The sequence below is a fragment of the Pan paniscus genome, chromosome 19 (assembly GCF_029289425.2).
Source record: "Pan paniscus chromosome 19, NHGRI_mPanPan1-v2.0_pri, whole genome shotgun sequence".
In the NCBI taxonomy this organism is placed as follows: Eukaryota; Metazoa; Chordata; class Mammalia; order Primates; family Hominidae; genus Pan; species Pan paniscus.
The window spans coordinates 66,910,778-66,929,146 of record NC_073268.2 but is presented as its reverse complement, the minus strand read 5'-3'; the positions used below and the strand labels follow the sequence as shown (position 1 = coordinate 66,929,146).

General features: G+C 42.7%; 1 protein-coding gene across 14 annotated transcripts in view; it reads right to left on the bottom strand.

Moving 5' to 3' along the window:
* The window catches only part of LUC7L3 (LUC7 like 3 pre-mRNA splicing factor), a 33,532-nt gene extending 15,478 nt beyond the window's left edge, over positions 1-18,054 (bottom strand). For all 14 annotated transcript variants that reach the window (XR_008621586.2, XM_055100976.2, XM_063599265.1 and 11 more), the window contains exons 1-2: positions 17,328-18,054; positions 187-253 (exon numbers count right to left, since the gene is read on the bottom strand). Coding sequence is in view for 13 of the 14 variants with exons in the window: in XM_055100976.2 (XP_054956951.1) it covers positions 187-253; positions 17,328-17,426 (166 nt within the window). In the remaining variant the exon portion in view is untranslated. The remainder of the gene's footprint in view (positions 1-186; positions 254-17,327) is intronic.
* Between the last annotated feature and the right edge of the window lie 315 nt (positions 18,055-18,369).

Genomic DNA, 18,369 nt, shown 5'->3' with positions numbered 1-18,369 from the left:
CCATGTTTAATCAGACTGACATTTATTAATACATTCAAATATCTAAACCAAGTAAGAAATTACTTATTAGCAAATCTTTAAGAAAAAACTTCACAGAATTATAATCAGTTTTTTTCCTTTCACCACTCCTATTCAACATTTTAAATATCATAAATTTGATAAAAGTTACACAGAAAATTCACTTACCAAGATCAGAACGTGTATTTGTGAACAATTCCGCAGGACAAAAACCACAGAGATAATATTTACAAACCTAGTAAAGAAAAACAAAGGTACTTAAAAAATTGCTTGGTTTTAAAACTTTATTGGAGAAGGGTGCCAAATAACTATTTTCTCATTTCTTGAGGTATGTATGTTTCAACCAATATAAGAATTTCATTTGTTGAATCATATTAGGTAAATTAGTGATTTTCAGACTCCTGAATTTTGGTAAAAGAATAAATCTGCAGTACTCGTATTACTAGTATTTTCTTTATCTATTTTTAATCATCACCTGCTGACCCCCCAGTAGCAAAAACAAATATGGGAAAGACATCCCAAAATAAAGGGCAATTTTTATATTTTTAAAAACTCTTACGCTATTCTTATCATTTCATCTCTTTCATAGATTAGGGCCTATTTACAAATTAGGATTTGGAAATAACCATCTAAATCACAGTTAACACTCATTTAAAGCAATTTGGCTCCATCTTTTTGCTTAGAAGATCCTTAACACATCAGCCTCCCAAGTAACTACAACTACAGGTGCAAGCACCATGCCTGGCAAATTTTTAAAAATATTTTGGAAAGATGGGGACTTGCTACATTGCCCAGGTTGGTCTCAAACTCCTGGCTCCAAGCAATTCTCTTGGTGGGTTCCCACAGTATGGGGAAAAACTATTAACATAAAACCAATGTTTAATTCTCTCCCACTGGTACTTTTGTAACTCCTTCAGATATATTCCAAAACTGCTCTATCCCAAATTTAATTTTATAACACTACAAACCAAACCATGTAAATCAAAATTCCAAAATATCACCTTTCCTTCACACAAAACTTCACTGTTACTAGGTGGATTATCACTATATATTTTTTTGAAACAGAGTCTCACTCACTCTGTTGCCCAGGCTAGAGCACAGTGGCGCCATCTCAGCCCACTGCAAGCTCCGCCTCCCAGGTTCAAGCAATTGTTCTGCCTCAGTCTCCAAAGTAGCTGGAATTACAGGTATGCGCCACCATGCCCAGCTAGTTTTTGTATTTTTAGTACAGACAGGGTTTCAACCATGTTGGTCAGGCTGGTCTCGAACTCCTGACCTCAAGTGATTTGCCCGTCTTGGCCTCCCAACGTGCTGGGATTACAGGTGTGAACCACTGTGCCCAGCTCTGGGGAGATTATTAATGCATAACTATAACACATGAAAGAAAAGGCAGCGTTGGTCAGGCATGGTGGCTCACACCTGTAATCCCAACACATTAGGAGGCCAAGGCAGGAGGATAACTTTAGCCCAGGAATTTGAGACCGGCTTGGGCAACATGGCAAAACCCCATGTCTATAAAAAATACAAAAAGTAGCCAGGCATGGTGGCACAGTCCCAGCTACCCAGGAGGCTGAGGCAGAAGGACTGCTTGAGCCTGGGAGGTCAAGGCTGCAGTGAGCCATGATCGTGCTATTTACTGCACTCCAGCCTGGGCAACACTATCACACCCTGTCTCGAAAAAAAGAAAAAGAAAAAGAAAGTAAAGGCAAAAGGAAAACGAAAAGGAAAAGGGAAAGGGAAATGAAAAAAAGGCAGTGTTAAATTTAAACCTGAAAGTTCTTTCTAGACAGAACTGGGTGCTAAATCTGAAATAGGCTTTTTTCCTCAACGGCTTTACACTCATTTGAAGCAATGTGGTTCCATAAGCTGCATCCAGGATTAAAGTCATAAAACATATCTAAATATTCATGTTTAAACAACCTCACAGACATGAAAGTTTTTTTTCTTTTTTCTTTCTTTCTTTTTTTTTTGAGACAGAGTTTCGCTCTTGTTGCCCTGGCTGGAGTGCAATGGTATGATCTTGGCTCACCGCAACCTCTGCCTCCTGGGCTCAAGCGATTCTCCTGCCTCAGCCTCCCAAGTAGCTGGGATTACAGGCATGCGCCAACACGCCCGGCCAATTTTGAATTTTTAGTAGAGATGGGGTTTCTCCATGTTGGTCAGGCTGGTCTCGAACTCCCAACCTTAGGTGATCCGCCTGCCTCGGCTTCCCAAAGTGCTAGGATTACAGGCCTCACCGCGCTCAGACGTGAAAGTTTTACTATTACTGTGAATTTTATCTTTACTTATAAAAATTTCATTTATATTTCCCATTTTTACAATAATACATTCTAGGGTTTTGGAGAGATTCTTTCTAAAGACTGATTTTATTGTTTTCAATAGGACTTCTAACGGCCTCATGACCAATTTAAAACTATTGTTCCATAAGTTTAAGCTAGGCAAGCCACTAGTTTTATGCCAATATTACTCTGATACAGCTTTATGTCTTAGTATCTTTCTACTGTTTTCTTTCCAAGTTATTATACTTGATTTTTAAGATTATTCTTTGCAGCTGGGCACAGTGGTGCAGGCCTGTAGTGCCAGCTACTTGGGAGGCTAAGGCGGGAAGATTAGTTGAGGCCAGGAGTTTGAGGCTGTAGTGTGCTAGGACCACACCTGTGAACAGCCACTGTACTCCAGGCCCTGGCAACATTAAGTGACAACTCGTCTCTAAGAACATAATAAAAGTTTTAAAGGCTGGGCACAGTGGCTCACACCTGTAATCCCAGCACTTTGGGAGGCCAAGGCGGGAGGATCACCTGAGGTCGGGAGTTTGAGACCAGCGTGACCAACATGGAGAAACCCCGTCTCTACTAAAAATACAAAATTAGCCAGGCATGGTGGCGCATGCCTATAATCCCAACTACTCGGGAGGCTGAGGCAGGAGAATTGCTTGAACCTGGGAGGCGGAGGTTGCGGTGAGCTGAGATTAGGCCATTGCACTCTGGCCTGGGCAGCAAGAGAGAAACTCTGTCTCAAAAAAAAAAAAAAGTTTTAAAAAAGATTATTCTTTGTAACTTAAACATTGTTGTCACAAATAGTTTATTTTAAAAAGACTATATGCTATCTAAAGCTAATGTTTTTAAAAATTATTTCTGAAGTTCCACTGCTTGTGATGCCATATGATTTTCTAATTCTTAAAACATCCATTTTGTTCAACTTTGTGTTCACTTTAAATGCAACACAGTAAAATACCAATGCCAATACTCGATTTTTATAAACATTTCTTTGAGAGTTTATTTGGGGGAGGGAGGATGTGGCAACAATTATGCCACTTTTACTGTGACCTAACCTTTCAATTATATTAACCCTGTTTTGAAGACTCAAAAATTTCACACAACTATATTTAGTAAAAGTTATTGCCAGAATCTGCTATTATTTATAGCCATAAACTGTATGGTTATAAAATAATTTAAAAACTAAATTTTGTGTGCCATCCTCACACACATGAAAAGTCTTACTATTACTGTGAACTGGCTGTGCACGGTGGCTCACGCCTGTAATCCCAGCACTTTGGGAGGCTGAGGCGGGCGGATCACGAGGTCAGGAGATTGAGATCATCCTGGCTAACACGTGAAACCCCGTCTCTACTAAAAATACAAAAAATTAGCCAGGCGTGGTAGCGGCCGCCTGTAGTCCCAGCTACTTGGGAGGCTGAGGCAGGAGAATGGCGTGAACCCAGGAGGCGGAGCTTGCAGTGAGCCAAGATGGCGCCACTGCACTCCAGCCTGGGTGACAGAGCGAGACTCCGTCTCAAAAAAAAAAAAAAAACAAACAAACCTAGCCAGGCGTGGTGGCAGGTACCTGTAGTCCCAGCCACTCAGGAGGCTGAGGCAGGAGACTGGTGTGAACCCGGGAGGCGGAGCTTGCAGTGAGCAGAGATCGCACCACCGGGTGATAAAGCGAGACTCTGTCTCAAAAAAAAACAAAGTTTTATTATTACTGTGAATTTTATCTTTACTTATAAACATTTCATTTCTATTTCCCATTTTTACAGTAATATATTCTAGGGCTTTGGAGATTATTCTATCTAAAGATTAATTTTATTGTTTTCACTAGGACTTCTAACGGCCTCATGACCAATTTAAGTGTTTCGTAAGTTTAAGGTAGGTAAGACACAACGTCTATGATCCTCAGAAAGGTTCACCATTTAAAAACAAAAAAACGAATAAACACATCTCTACAGTCCCTCCTGACTCTCAAGCATGTGAAATTGGTACACTGCAACACAGCATAATGAATCTTCGCCATTGCTTATCTGCTAAAGAACCAGGGGTACCTGGCGGGGCTCATGCCTGTAATCCCAGCACTTTGGGAGGTTGAGATGGGAGGACTGCTTGAGCCTCAGAGGTGGAGGTGGCAGTGTGCTGTGATCACACTGCTGCACTCCAGCTAGGGCGACAGAACGCAACCTGTCTAAAAAAGAAAAAAAAAAAGAAAAAGAACCAGAGGTCGTAATTCTGCCTTGGTTTCTTCATAGCATTAAAAAAGGAGATAGGCTGGGCCCAGTGGCTTATGCCTGTAATCCCAGCACTTTGGGAGGCCAAAGCAGGAGGATCATTTGAGCCTAGCCTGGGCAACAAAGTAAGGCCTTGTCTCTAAAAAAAAAAAAAAAAGAATGAAAAAAATTAGCCAGGTATGTTGTCACACACCTGTAGTCCCAGCTACTTGGGTGGCTAGGGTGGAAGGGTCGTTGGAGCCCAGGAGGTTGAGGCTGCAGTGAGTGGTGATCACGCCACTGCACTTCAGCCTGGGTGAAAAGGGCAAGACTCAATTAAATAAATAAGGAGGTAATAAATTTCTTATAGTGGGATTGTAAAGATTAAACTGTATACATTTGCTAAATTGGAAGAAAAAGGTGTTAGCCTGTATGTAAAAGCTAAAGCAACTCCATCTTGGGTGTTAAAGTGCCAGGCTGACTTCAGAATAACTCCAATTCCAGGAATGCCCCTAAGATTTCTACTTTATCTACTGTTCCTTGTGTTAAGAAGATGTACTTACTGTAAATCCTGCCCTTAGGTCAAAACAATTTCGATGATTTTGTACTTAACATAAATCCTGCCCATAAGTAATTATCCTACACATGCCTTCTGACGCACAGATACCCTTTCCCTATGGCATATAAGCCCCGGGTCTGGGGATATGACATCTTGTCTTGACGCCAGCAGCTGCCCAAGACACAGACCTGGCTTCTGTTCGTAGGTCCCTATTACATGTTTCCAAGACACTGGATTTGTCAGCCTCTTTCTTTGGCCTCTCAGCTTCTTCAGACTCTGAAGGTAGGTTTCCGTAGACCTGTCCGCTGCACATTATTATTTTAAATGTTTTTAGGCACTGTGTAAACCAAATAACACATGCCTGTCTGTGGGCTAACCAGAAGCTACCTAATCTAGTCCAATCACCCCATTAGAGACCACATGACCTGCCCTGACGGCATCCAGCTATATCTACAGAATCCAGACTAGAATCCATTTCCCCAATCCAGTTCTGAGTGTTCCTTCCACTCCAACTCTCCTGCTTTACCATTTAATGGTACATCAGAATTATCTGTTACTCTACACAATAAACTAGCTACCGGACTGCTTCTTTTAACTCTCCCCAGAGAATGATTTTAACTAAAAATATTAACAAGGGATCCGAAAAAACGGGAAGAACATATTTGGGTTCTTCAAATAAAATCATCAATAATGATAATAAGAACAAACCCAGAGAGGCCAGGTGTGGTGGCTCACACCTGTAATCCCAGCACTTTGGGAGGCGGAGGCAGGCGTATCACCTGAGGTCAGGAGTTCAAGACCAGCCTGGCCAACATGGTGAAACCCTGTCTCTACAAAAATACAAAAACTGGCCAGGCATAATGGCAAGTGCCTGTAATCCCAGCTACTTGGGAGGCTGAGGTGGGAGAATCGCTTGAACCCGGGAGGGAGAGGTTGCAGTTAGCTGAGATCGCACCACTATACTCCAGCCTGGATGACAGAGAGAGACTGTCTCAAAAAAAGAATAAACCCAGAGAATTCGTTTCTTACTTTTGGATATAATCATGAGAACTGCTCAAGTTTTGGAATACCAGCAGTCTTCATTTAATAGTAATCCCCAAAAGATATAAATGCTTATTACAGATTAATACCCATGCAAACTCTCTAAATACCTACATAATCGTAACTTATCCTCTTAATAAATTTAAGGCAACACTAGTGACAAGTGTTCAGTCTCATCAACAGTTTTTATTTTTATTTTTTTGAGACAGAGCCTCACTCTGTTGCCCAGGCTGGAGTGCAGTGGCGCAATCTTGGCTCAATGCAACCTCTACCTCCCAGGTTCAAGTGATTCTCCTGCCTCAGCCTCCCAAGGAGCAGGGATTACAGGAGCATACCACAATGCCTGGCTAATTTTTCTATTTTTAGTAGATGGGGGTTAAGCCATGTTGGCCAGGCTGGTCTCAAACTTCTGACCTCAAATGATCCGCCCACCTTGGCCTCCCAAAGTGCTGGGATTACAGGCATGAGCCACAGTACCAGGCCCATTAAGGACATCTTAATGATTTTTGTCTTTCTGTATCTACTTAGATCCAACACTAAGCAATACAATTCTCCTTTGAGCTAATCAAATATTTTCAATGCTGTCTGCACTATTTTTAGGTCTTTTTTTTTTTTTTTTTTTTTGGAGACAGAGTCTTACTGTCGTCCAGGCTGGAGTGCAGTGGTTCGATCTTGGCTCACTACCTCTACCTCCCAGGCTCAAGCAATTCTCTCGTGCCTCAGCCTCCCAAGCTGGGATTATGGGCAACTGCCACCATGCCTGGCTAATTTTTGTATTTTTAGTAGAGATGGGGTTTTACCATGGTTGATCTTGAACTCCTGGCCTGTCTGCACTATTATTGTTAAACTGCTTATCATAAAGATAATAGACTGAAGTGGTGGCTCACGCCTGTAATCTCAGCACTTTGGGAGGCTGAGGCAGGCAGATGGCTTAAGCTCAGGAGTTCGAGACCAGCCCGGGCAACGTGGCAAGACCCCATCTCCACCAATACAAAAAAATTAGCCAGGGGTGGTGCGGGCCTATAGTCCCAGCTACTCAGGAGGCTGGAGTGGGAGGAGCCTGCTCGAGCAGTGGAAGGACTGCTCGAGCCCAGGAGGTGGAAGCTGCAGTGAGCTGAGATTGTGCCACTGCACTCCAGCCTGGGTAACAGAGCCAGACATTGTCCCCCCTCCCCACCCCCAAAATACATATATATATATATAATGTATTTATATTCAATATCTACTTCTGATTATCTAAACACTGGCAACACAACTCATGTTGGAAACAGTAAAACTGACAGGGACTTAAATTTTAAAAATCTAAATAGCCAATCCTAATTACTATATACAGTAAGTCCTTGAATAATGTGATGAGGGGAAAAAAAATGATTCCCAGCTGGGGCTAACTGTGTAGGAGTCTGCAAGTTCTTCCCATGTCTGTATGGGTTTTCTCCCAGTACTCTGGTTTCCTTCCACATCCCAAAGCTGTGCACAGTAGGTGAACTGGCATGCCTAAGTCCCAGTCTGGGTGAGTGTGGGTGTGTGAGTATGCCCTGTGATGGGAGGGCATCTTGTCCAGGGTTAGTTCCTGCCTTGCATCCTGGGCAGCCGGGATCAGCTCTGGCCACCCACCACCCTGAACTGGAATAAGGAGGCTGGAATGGAATGAATATAAATTATTGTAAAATAAAAGTTTGTAAAGCATATGATAATCATACAAATGCATGACAATAAACAGCATAGTCCAAAAGTGGTGAGTTTACCATCTTTATTATTGTGTTGGAACTGAATGGAGGTAGGAGGTGCTTCTGACAATGTTCAAGTTGTAAACATTTATTCCTTGACTTAACTCACCACCACAATTGCCATCACTCACCGATTCACCAAAAACTGGGTAATTATCTCGCTTTTATTCATCTTTCTTAAATGTATGTATACCTCAAATTTATCTCAATGTTTGATATCAGAAATGTTTTGGGTCTTTTTAGTTATGTTTCTGTAACCAGAATGTGCCACAGAAACCTAACTCTTCTTTATATTAACTAGTCTATGGTAAAACTTTTGTTATATGTCATTTCAACTGAAGTCATAGTTTCCAAGAACCCATTAACGACGTTAAATGCAGACTTACTGTATTCTGAAACAGGACATATTACTGGAATACCTCAAATGCCATACATATACAAATATTGATTAATTTAAAATCCAGGAATACCTGGAAATTTTATTGCTTAAAAAAAAGGAACACAAGCCAGCTGCAGTGGCTCACACCTGCAATCCTAGGACTTTGGGAGGCCGAGGCAGGCAGATCACTTGAAGCCAGGAGTTTGAGACCTGCCTGGCCAAAATGGCGAAACGCCGTCTCTACTAAAAATACAAAAATTAGCCAAGCATGGAGGCACACGCCTGTAGTTCCAGCTACTCGGGAGACTGAGGCACGAGAATCGCTTGAACCTGGAAAGCGGAGGTTTGCAGTGAGCTGAGATCACGCCACTGCACTCCAGCCTGGACAACAGATCAAGACTCTGTCTCCAAAAAAACAAAAACAAAAACAAAAACCAACCCTACACGCTGTAGTTTTTTGTCACTTCTGCCTCAATATTAATAGTTTAATTCTGATTATGACAGGCTATAAGTAAATATTTTCTTTTTACCTAAGAGTTCAATTCATTGTGTTAAAGATAAACCCCCAAAGAGATAATTTTTAATAAAAGAATTTATAACAAAAATTATGTCCCTGATAACATATAGTTTTATGTTTGTTATACCACGACCACACATTCATTTCCATGCCTTTAATTTTATTACAGTATACCTTTGCAGGCATGATTCACTATTTATTGCCTACACAAACTTCTAGTAAAATTTCAATCAATCTTCCACAGCAGCCAGTTAGTAAACATCTCTCTTCTGCTTAGAAGCCTTCAGTTATTTCCCAATGTAATAAAGTCTAAACTTTTAACAAGGCTTATAAAAAAAATTTTTTTTTTTGAGACGGAGTCTTGCTCTCTCGCCCATGCTGGAGTGCAGTGGCGCGATCTCGGCTCACTGCAAGCTCCACCTCCCGGGTTCACGCCATTCTCCCGTCTCAGCCTCTCAAGTAGCTGGGGCTACAGGCGCCAGCCACCACACCACGCCCAGCTAATTTTTTTTTTTTTTTTTTTTGTATTTTTAGTAGAGACGGGGTTTCACCATGTTAGCCAGGATGGTCTCGATCTCCTGACCTCGTGATCCACCCGTCTCTGCCTTCCAAAGTATTGGGATTACAGGCGTGAGCCACCACGCCCGGCCTATAAAAACTATTTAAAACTAAGTTCTTGCCTACCTATCTACACTCCCCCACCCAACAAAAACATACACACTACAATACTATTTAAAATTTGCCAAATTCACCGATTTTTCTCCAGCTCTTCCTTCAGGCTGGTAAGGTGTCTTCTCTCTCCTCTCCCTCAGGCTAATTCCTGCCAATCCTTTAGGTAAATGTATTTAAAGACCACTTTGTCTGACAGGCCTTTCCTGAGTATCCATCCCAATCTGGGTTATGCACTCCTTTCCTGTGTACACTATACAGCTGACCTTTGAACTCGGGGGGCTGGGGCACTGCTATGGTTTGGATGTGGTTTTTTTGGTCCCAAAAAAAACATTTTTGTGGGAGTGAATTCCCATTCTTAGTTGACTGGAAAATTGATTGTTGAACAGAGCCTGGCACTCTAGCCATGTGATCTTTGCGCATGCTAGCTCCCCTTCTGCCATGAGTGGAAGCAGTGTGGGACCCTCACCAGATAGGTACCAGCTACAATGCTTCTTGTACAGTCTGTGGAACTGAACTAAATAAACCTCTTTTCTTTATAAATTATCCAACCTCAGGTATTCCTTTATAACAACTAAGAGAGTTACTGACCCTAACTCCCTTAAAACTTAACTATCAAAAGCCTACCACTGACTGGAAGCCTTACAATAACACTAACAGTTGGTTAACACGTATTTTGTATATTATTTGTATTATATACTATATTCCTTTTTTTTTTTGAGACAAAGTCTCGCTCTGTCAGCCAGGCTGGAGTGCGGTGGCGTGATCTCGGCTCACTGCAACCTCCGCCTCCCGGGTTCAAGAAATTCTCCTGCCTCAGCCTCCTGAGTAGCTGGGATTACAAGCACCGGCCACAACGCCTGGCTAATTTTTGTATTTTTAGTAGAGACAGGGTTTCACCATGTTAGCCAGGCTGGTCTCCAACTCCTGACCTCAAGTGATCCGCCCACCTCGGCCTCCCAAAGTGCTGGGATTAAAGACGTAAGCCACCGTGCCTGGCTATATACTGTATTCTTACAATAAAGCTAGAGATGTGCACTGTAGAATGTTTAGGGAAAAAAATAACTATAAGCTAGAGAAAAAAATGTGAAAACACATTTACAGTGCTGTATTTATCAATACCCTAAGTTTAGGTCATCTGTATACAAAAGATGAATTGTCTCAAATGCCAGCAACCCCAGGTGTAGATCTCAGTCTATCGTACATATCAAGCAATTTAACTTCTTGTACTGTCATGACTTTTCTGCTTCTTCGGAGCACTTCCAATGTCACTAGCTGCACTTCGTATGGGTCTCAGGGCGTTATTCAAAGGTCATGGTATTGTACATAGGCCAGGTGCTGTGGCTCACACCTCTAATCCCAGCACTATGGGAGGCCAAGGTGGGCGGATCACTTAAGGCCAGGAGTTCGAGCCCAGCCTGGCCAACATGACAAAACCCCATCTCTACTAAAAATACAAAACTTAGCCAGACATGGTGGTACACGGCTGTAATCCCAGCTACTTGGGAGGCTGAGGTATGAGAACTGCTTGAACCTGGGAAGCAGAGGTTGCAGTGAGCCGAGATGGCACCACTGCGCTCCAGCCTGGGCGACAGAGCAAGACTGTCTCAAAAACAACAACAAAAAGCAAAACAACAAAAGTTTATATGGTATTGCAATAAACAATGATGAAAATACACAAGAACCAAGGGATAATTTTTTACTGTGATATGCAATTTACTTTAGACACCAACTGCTCATGCAGAGATTATCAGAGTCACAGGTCATAGGGCATTTTAAGTGGAGCCTGGCAACACTTGAGCTCACTGTAATAGCAACAGGTGGCTACAAAATTATTACAGTATTACAGTATGTACTATAGTTAATTTTATGCAGTTATTACTCAATCTTTACTTTCTCTGGACTGCTAGTGGCACCATGTACTGTGTGCATAAGTTTTTATAAAGTTTAACTTTTTATAATTCGTATGTATTTTGTGGTAGGAAAACGATAATCTAGTATATACATCTATTTTATGTATTTGTGATGTACTTATCTTTTCTTAAATTTTAAAAATATTTCTAGGCTATGTGATTCGTCTTCAAGTTTTTTCAAATTGTTGCAAATCTCCAAAAAATGTTCCAATATATTTATGGAAAAAACTCCACGTATAAATGGACACACTCAACTCAAACCCGTGTTGTTCAAGGGTCAATTTTACTTTTCCCAAGGGTAGCATTTATCATATTCTGTTATGGAAATGCGTTTACATTCAATTGGAATAATCCCCATTGGAAAAAAAAAGTGCATTTACTGTCACCAATACATGATGGCTCTTTAGGACCAAGTGCTGTATCTGTACTATCCTGCTGTTATCTACCTAAGAGCAATACTTTTAATTTTTTTTTTGAAATGGAATCTTGCTCCTGTTGCGCAGGCTGGAATGCAGTGGCGTGATCTCGGCTCACTGCAACCTCCACCTCCCGGGTTCAAGCGATTCTCCTTCCTCAGCCTCCCGAGTAGCTGGGATTACAGGCATGCGCCACCACACCTGGCTAATTTTTGTATTTTTAGTAGAGACAGGGTTTCGCCATGTTGGCCAGGCTGGTCTCGAACTCCTGAGCTCAGGTGATCCACCCGCCTCAGCCTCGCAAAGTGCTAGGATTACAGGCGTGAGCCACCGCTCCCAGCCGAGCAATATATTTTTGTTGGATAAATGAATACAACAATTTTCCTAACTTACTATAAGAAATGAAGAGAAAGGCTGGGCATGGTGGCTCACCCCTGTAATCCCAGCACTTTGGGAGGCTGAGGAAGGATCACTTGTTGTCAAAAGTTCAAGACCAGCCCGGCAAACATGGTGAAACCCCATCTCTACAACAACACAAAAATTAGTCAGGCATGGTGGCATGCACCTCTAATTCCACCTATTCTGGAGGCTGAGGCAGGAGAATCGCTTGAACCCGGGAGGTGGAGGTTGCAGTGAGCTGAGATCACACCACTGCACTCCAACCTGGGCAACAGAGCAAGACTCCATGGGGGGGGGGGGAGAGAAAATATTTCATAAAACGAAGAACTGTATTAGCAAAAAAGTCAAATTTACAAGCTTAAGCTACCTTCTCCTTTTGTGAGGAAATCAAGGCTAATAACATATATAATGACACACACACACACACAATTTTCCTAAAGCAACCAAAGATTTACGAAATACCTTACTATAATTTTCAGTGTGATTATGGTATTGTGGTTATTTTATTCTATTTTTTTTTTTGAGACAAAGTGTCACTCTGTTGCCCAGGCTGGACTGTGGTGGCACCATCTCGGCTCACTGCAACCTCTGCCTCCTGGGTTGAAAGGATCCTCCCGCCTCAACCTCCAGAGTAGCTGGGATTACAGGAATGCACCACTACACCCAGCTAATTTTTTTATTTTTTATTAGAGACGGGGTTTCACCATGTTGGCCAGGCTGGTCTCGAACTCCTGGCCTCAAGTGATCTGCCTGCCTTGGCCGCCTCCCAATGTTGAGATTACAGGTGTGACCCACCATGCCCGGTCGGCTATGTTTTTTTTTTTAAAGTCCTTGTATTTTACAGATATACAATGACCGCTTTAGGGTTGACAATAACAGAATTGCTTCAAAATAATGGAAGGGATACAGAGGAAATAATATTGACTATGTGCTAATATTGCTAAATTGGGCATGGGTACATGGGGAGTTCAATTTATTATACTATTCACTCTAATTCTGTATGTTTTGGGAAGAAAAGCAAATAGCAATTACATACACATATAACACATGGACTGCTGGCAATTCTGAGAAGCCAACACTTACTATTTTACTATGGAGTAAAGTAGGAAATGCCAGCCGGGCGCAGTGGCTCACACCTGTAACCTCAGCACTTTGGGAGACTGAGGCGGACCGATCACTTGAGGTCAGGAGTTCAAGACCAGCCTGGCCAACATGGCAAAACCCTGTCGACTAAAAATACAAAAATTAGCCGGGCGTGGTGGCCCACACCTGCAATCCCAATTACTCGGGACGCTGAGGCCAGGAGGTGGAGGTTGCAGTGAGCCAAGATCATGCCACTGCACTCCAGCCTGGGTGACAGAGCTAGACTCTGTCTCAAAAAAAAAAAGGGGGGGGGGCAGGGAGCGGGGTAGAAAATGCTTTTCTATCTTACTCCATAGTAACATAGTAAGTTACTATGAACATTTTGGTGACTCTGAATGAAAACTAGTAAAATACATATTAATAGATGCCATCATGCATTATAATCACTAGTTTTTTCCTTTCAATTTTTGCTCCCAAATTCTGAACATTTTTAAAGCAAAAAGAAAAAGTATACAAGTAAAAAATGTGGACAGAAGCTTTAGCTGTTTTTCCTTTTCTAAACAACTTTTCAGTGTCAATGACAGTATCTGCTAACATTCCAAAGATTTTAGAAAAGAACATAGTTCAATTTCCTTCATAAATTATTAAACCTTCATGTTAAACCTTCATGGAAGGAAGGGTAGGCTTGAGTTTGATAAATGGAAGAAAACTCATTTCAGATATTAGAATCAGTGTTAATGATTAAGTAATTTCATTGTCAGGTTGAGATCTAGAATATAAAAACCTCAATTTGAACTACAAAATTTCTGTCTTGCTACATAAAAAATAACAAAACTCCAGATCAGACTTTACAATTTACTACAATCTTCTAACAATATGGCTACTAGTGCCTTCTCTGGCTAACACTGAAATCAAACCCTCACTGAAAGGTACTCACCCCAGGCAGTTAGTTACAATCACATGCTTTCCTCATCACTGTGGTTGTTTAGGATTAACCAAGCAATTGCTTAGTGCAAAAAACCAAAACAGTAATCTCAAACAATTGCAAAATACAAATAAACACGGTGGGAGGGTGTACCAATGAATCCATGAAACAGTATTAAAGCCGACTTCACTTTAGCTGCAGTTTCTCAGATCCAGAGGTAGCAATCTACAAAGTTGGAAATGCCTGTAAAAGCACTAGCCCCATTAAAATACCTCGGTGAAGGTTACATACACACCATTACAAATAAATGGTCGATGATTTTGCATCACAGATGCATCCTTCACTTGAAACTGCGCTTCGCAAGTGCTGCTTGCTCACTTATTACCCATCATGAAAAGGAGAAAAAATACAGTATTAGAATCTACTACCAAATTAATACCAATTAAGATTTAATTGTGCAGATATGCACAATTAAAAGCCCAGGACTAATCAGGATGGGTCAGGAAACAGTAGGTCACAAACTTTAGAATGCATAAGAGAAGCCGGCGGGGCGCGGTGGCCCCGCCTGTAATCCCAGCACTTTGGGAGGCCGAGGCGGGCAGATCACGAGGTCAATAGATCGAGACCATCCTGGCCAACATGGTGAAACCCCATCTCTATTAAAAATATAAAAATTAGCTGGGCGTGGTGGAGGGCGCCTGTAGTTCCAGCTACTCGGGAGGCTGAAGCAGGAGAATCGCTTGAACCCGGGAGGCGGAGGTTGCAATGAGCCAAAACCACGCCATTGCACTCCAGCCTGGGAGACAGAGCAAGACGCCGTCTCAAAAAAAAAAAAAAAAAAGAATGCATAAGAGGAGCCATAAAAAATGCAGATACTGGGACCCTTCCCCAAGACAGACAGAATCTGACTCTCTGGGAAGGGGAGTTGAAGGGGTTGAAGTACAGAAATATGCATTTAAAACAAATTCCACAGGTCAAATACAGCTATCTAGGGACTACCTTTAATACTAGGTAAAGTTAGCATTTTGACTGTTAAATACTTACAGATGCCACGGCAACTGTGTTTTAATTAATGGTTGCTTCCTTTCCTTATTTTGGTATTTATCTCTATTCCAAAAAAAAAAACAAGGGCCCCATCCAGCTGAAATGGCTTCTTCCATTTAATGCAAGTATGGCCAAGAAAAATTTCCAGATAGAACAGGAATGCAAAAATATGTTAAAATATCAGGCTATAGAAAAGGTGACTCCTTTTCAGCATATAATGGGTTTGCCCATCCCCGCAGGTTTAGCACTAACAGCCAACAGTACAAGAATACGCAGATGACCCGGAAACGATATCAAGAACTTCCCCAGCTTTATTACACAATAATTCTACCTATTTAGATGAGACCATGTGCTTTGTTTTTGCTCAACACTACCAACATTTTCCCTGCAGATATCAATCTGAAATGCCAGTAACTGACTTGAAATCCTTCAATCTAGAGTGAAGTGCAATCTGTCATTAAAGCATTAAATACTTTAGTAATAAACACTGAAAGTTAAAATTAGTGAAAAGTACTAAAACTGAAAGCAAAGCAGATTACGGCTGAGATGACATAAAACCTAAATTGCTATTCTGAGGGCCTCTTCATTGAAGAGTCATAAACCCATCACATACAATGCAATGTGGCAACAAATTACCCCGGGAAAGAAAACAGTTTCTCTAAAACGTGTTCAAAGCCAAGGGTGCAGAGATACAAGGCTGTTCCAACTGATAAGGAGTCCAATGGAAAGCATTTTTCTCTTGAATTCAAAATATACAAATAACCTATTGAACATAAGCCGAATCGCCATAATGTTTTGGTTTTTTACCTTACTTAGGATTTTGAGCGTTATTCCTAACACCTTTGCAAAGTTTAGACTGAAAGGTTACAGAGTCAGGTAGTTTAAAAAAAAAAAAGTTACTTCGCTGTAACAAAGATGCCTACAAAAGAAAGATGGTCAAGATAAGCAGTTCCTTAGTCTCCTATTGTGACAAATGGTCGGGGGGATGGGGAGCCTAAATGTTAAAAACAAAAAACCCACCTCTTAAAACAATAAATTCTACTCTAAGAATGTTTCATACTACTTTGGAATCAGTTAGCACCCCAACACAACTTGAGCCAAACTTACTCTTTCTTAAAGTCCTAAAAGGAGTCATCTAGCACCAACTTGCTTTCCTACACTGCAAAAAAGAAATTTTACCTTAACCAAAGCCTACGTTTAAAAAGAGTAAGAAAACAGTTTTCTAAAGAAGCATGCATTACCTGAACTATTCCTTCCTATTTTGATTAGCAATTGTTTTAAAATTAGCGTGTTCGATTATAACCGCAAAGTAAAATTAAATTCTGTATCTATTCTCCAGATAAGACCTAAAGTAAACATTACACTGCATGTTCAAAACTAGATCAAAACACTTGAAATGCTACAGTAGGTGCAGAGAACCAGTTTCATAGGATTGTGGAAAGCTAACAGAACTACAAAGATTAGTTTCCTCAGTTGCCAAGACTTTGGGTGAGCCTTTTTTAAGTCTCCCCAGTGAAACTGGGGTTATAATATTTACCTTTACTCCCAGGGCTAAGAGCATCAGATGAGTTTTATGTGGAAGAAAAAACCTTGACAGCTGCCTCTATAAGGGACTTCTTAGAATACTGTTAACGAACAATACTTGTAAATCATCACGGTAAACCCTAACAAGTAAACGACTTCTTTTACATTTCTATTTCCCCGTATAAGCGTCATGCTGTAATTACTTAAATAAAATACCGCCACGATTTTTACCATGAATCCTGGTCAGAAATTTTAGTCTAAATACGACGTTCAACCCAAACTACAGAAGAATGTGCCCTTCTCCCTATTTCATAACGAGGTGAAACCTCGGAGCCGCTAGATTTAATAAGATGCTGCTATCCTTCTTTCCCGCGTTTCCCCGCCTCATCAAGGTGCTTTTCAATTCTGCCAAGGGCTCTCCTGGACCCCCTTGATACTAGAACAACAAAACCAAATCACCCCCATCCCCGGGTCCGGACAACATCCTCCCTCCTGGCTCCATGGGCACCGGGTCAGACGCTCGACCCCGGGTGCGGCCCTGGCCCCACATCGCGCCGCGGCCAGGCGGGCCACAGCCCGCGCCCGCTCCCCTCCCCCACGGAGCCCGGGCTCAGGCCCAAGGCCCGCGGGACTTACGCTCTCGTGGTCCCACCGCACGTTGCTGCGCTTCTCGTCCGGGGCTAGGTTTCGGTCCCGGCCCATTAACTCATCCAACAACTGCGCGGCCGAAATCATGGTGCTTCCTTCGGGCGGCTGTTCCCACCAGCCCAGGCACCCGCCAACGAAAACACGGGCGACACCGTCGCCAATCTCCTCGGCCCGCTCTCAGGCCGAAATCCCTCCTACACACAGGAGCCGACAAGACAAAATGGCCGCCGCGCTTACGCCTTCCCAGCATGCCGTGCGCCCGTGGGACACGCCCAGGCCCGGGCGGAGAGGGCGAGCTCGGCTTCCGCCGTCCGGGGGCGGGGCCCGCGGAGGCCGGGAAGGGACTCCGCCCCTGTCTAGAGGCCGCGGGGACGGGTAGCCTCTGCCCGCGCGCCTCCCCAAGCGCCCGGTTTTCCCGAGCTTCTTCACGGTGAGAAATTGGAGCCTAGGTCTTGAAGCCTGGACACCGCTTCAAAATGGAGAAAATGTCTCCTTTAGTCCACGTGGTGCACATGGTGCCTCATGCAGCGGAGGAAACTAAAGATTACGGCTTCCGACTCCATTTTCCTAGTCGCTGTGCTCACGCCTCTTGCACCTGGCTTTGTCCTCCCGCCCTGAGTCTCCTGATTAACAGGATGGGAAATCGAGGCAAGAAGAGACAAGGCGGCTTCTAAAATATGGGGATTCAGTCCTACACCAAATGCCTCCCAGTGTGGAATTTTTTAAAAAGATATTGATCCAGTAGGCCAGGTGAGGTGGCTCACGCCTGTAATCACAGCACTTTGGGAGGCCGAAGCGGGCGGATCACCTGAGGTCGGGAGTTCGAGATCAGCCTGACCAACATGGAGAAACCCCGTCTCCACTAAAAATACAAAATTAGCTTGGCGTGGTGGCGCATGCCTGTAATCCCAACTACTCAGGAGGCTGAGGCTGGAGAATCGCTTGAACCCGGGAGGCGGAGGTTGCGGTGAGCCGAGATCGCGCCATTGCACTCCAGTCTGGACAACAAGAGCAAAACTCCATCTCAAAA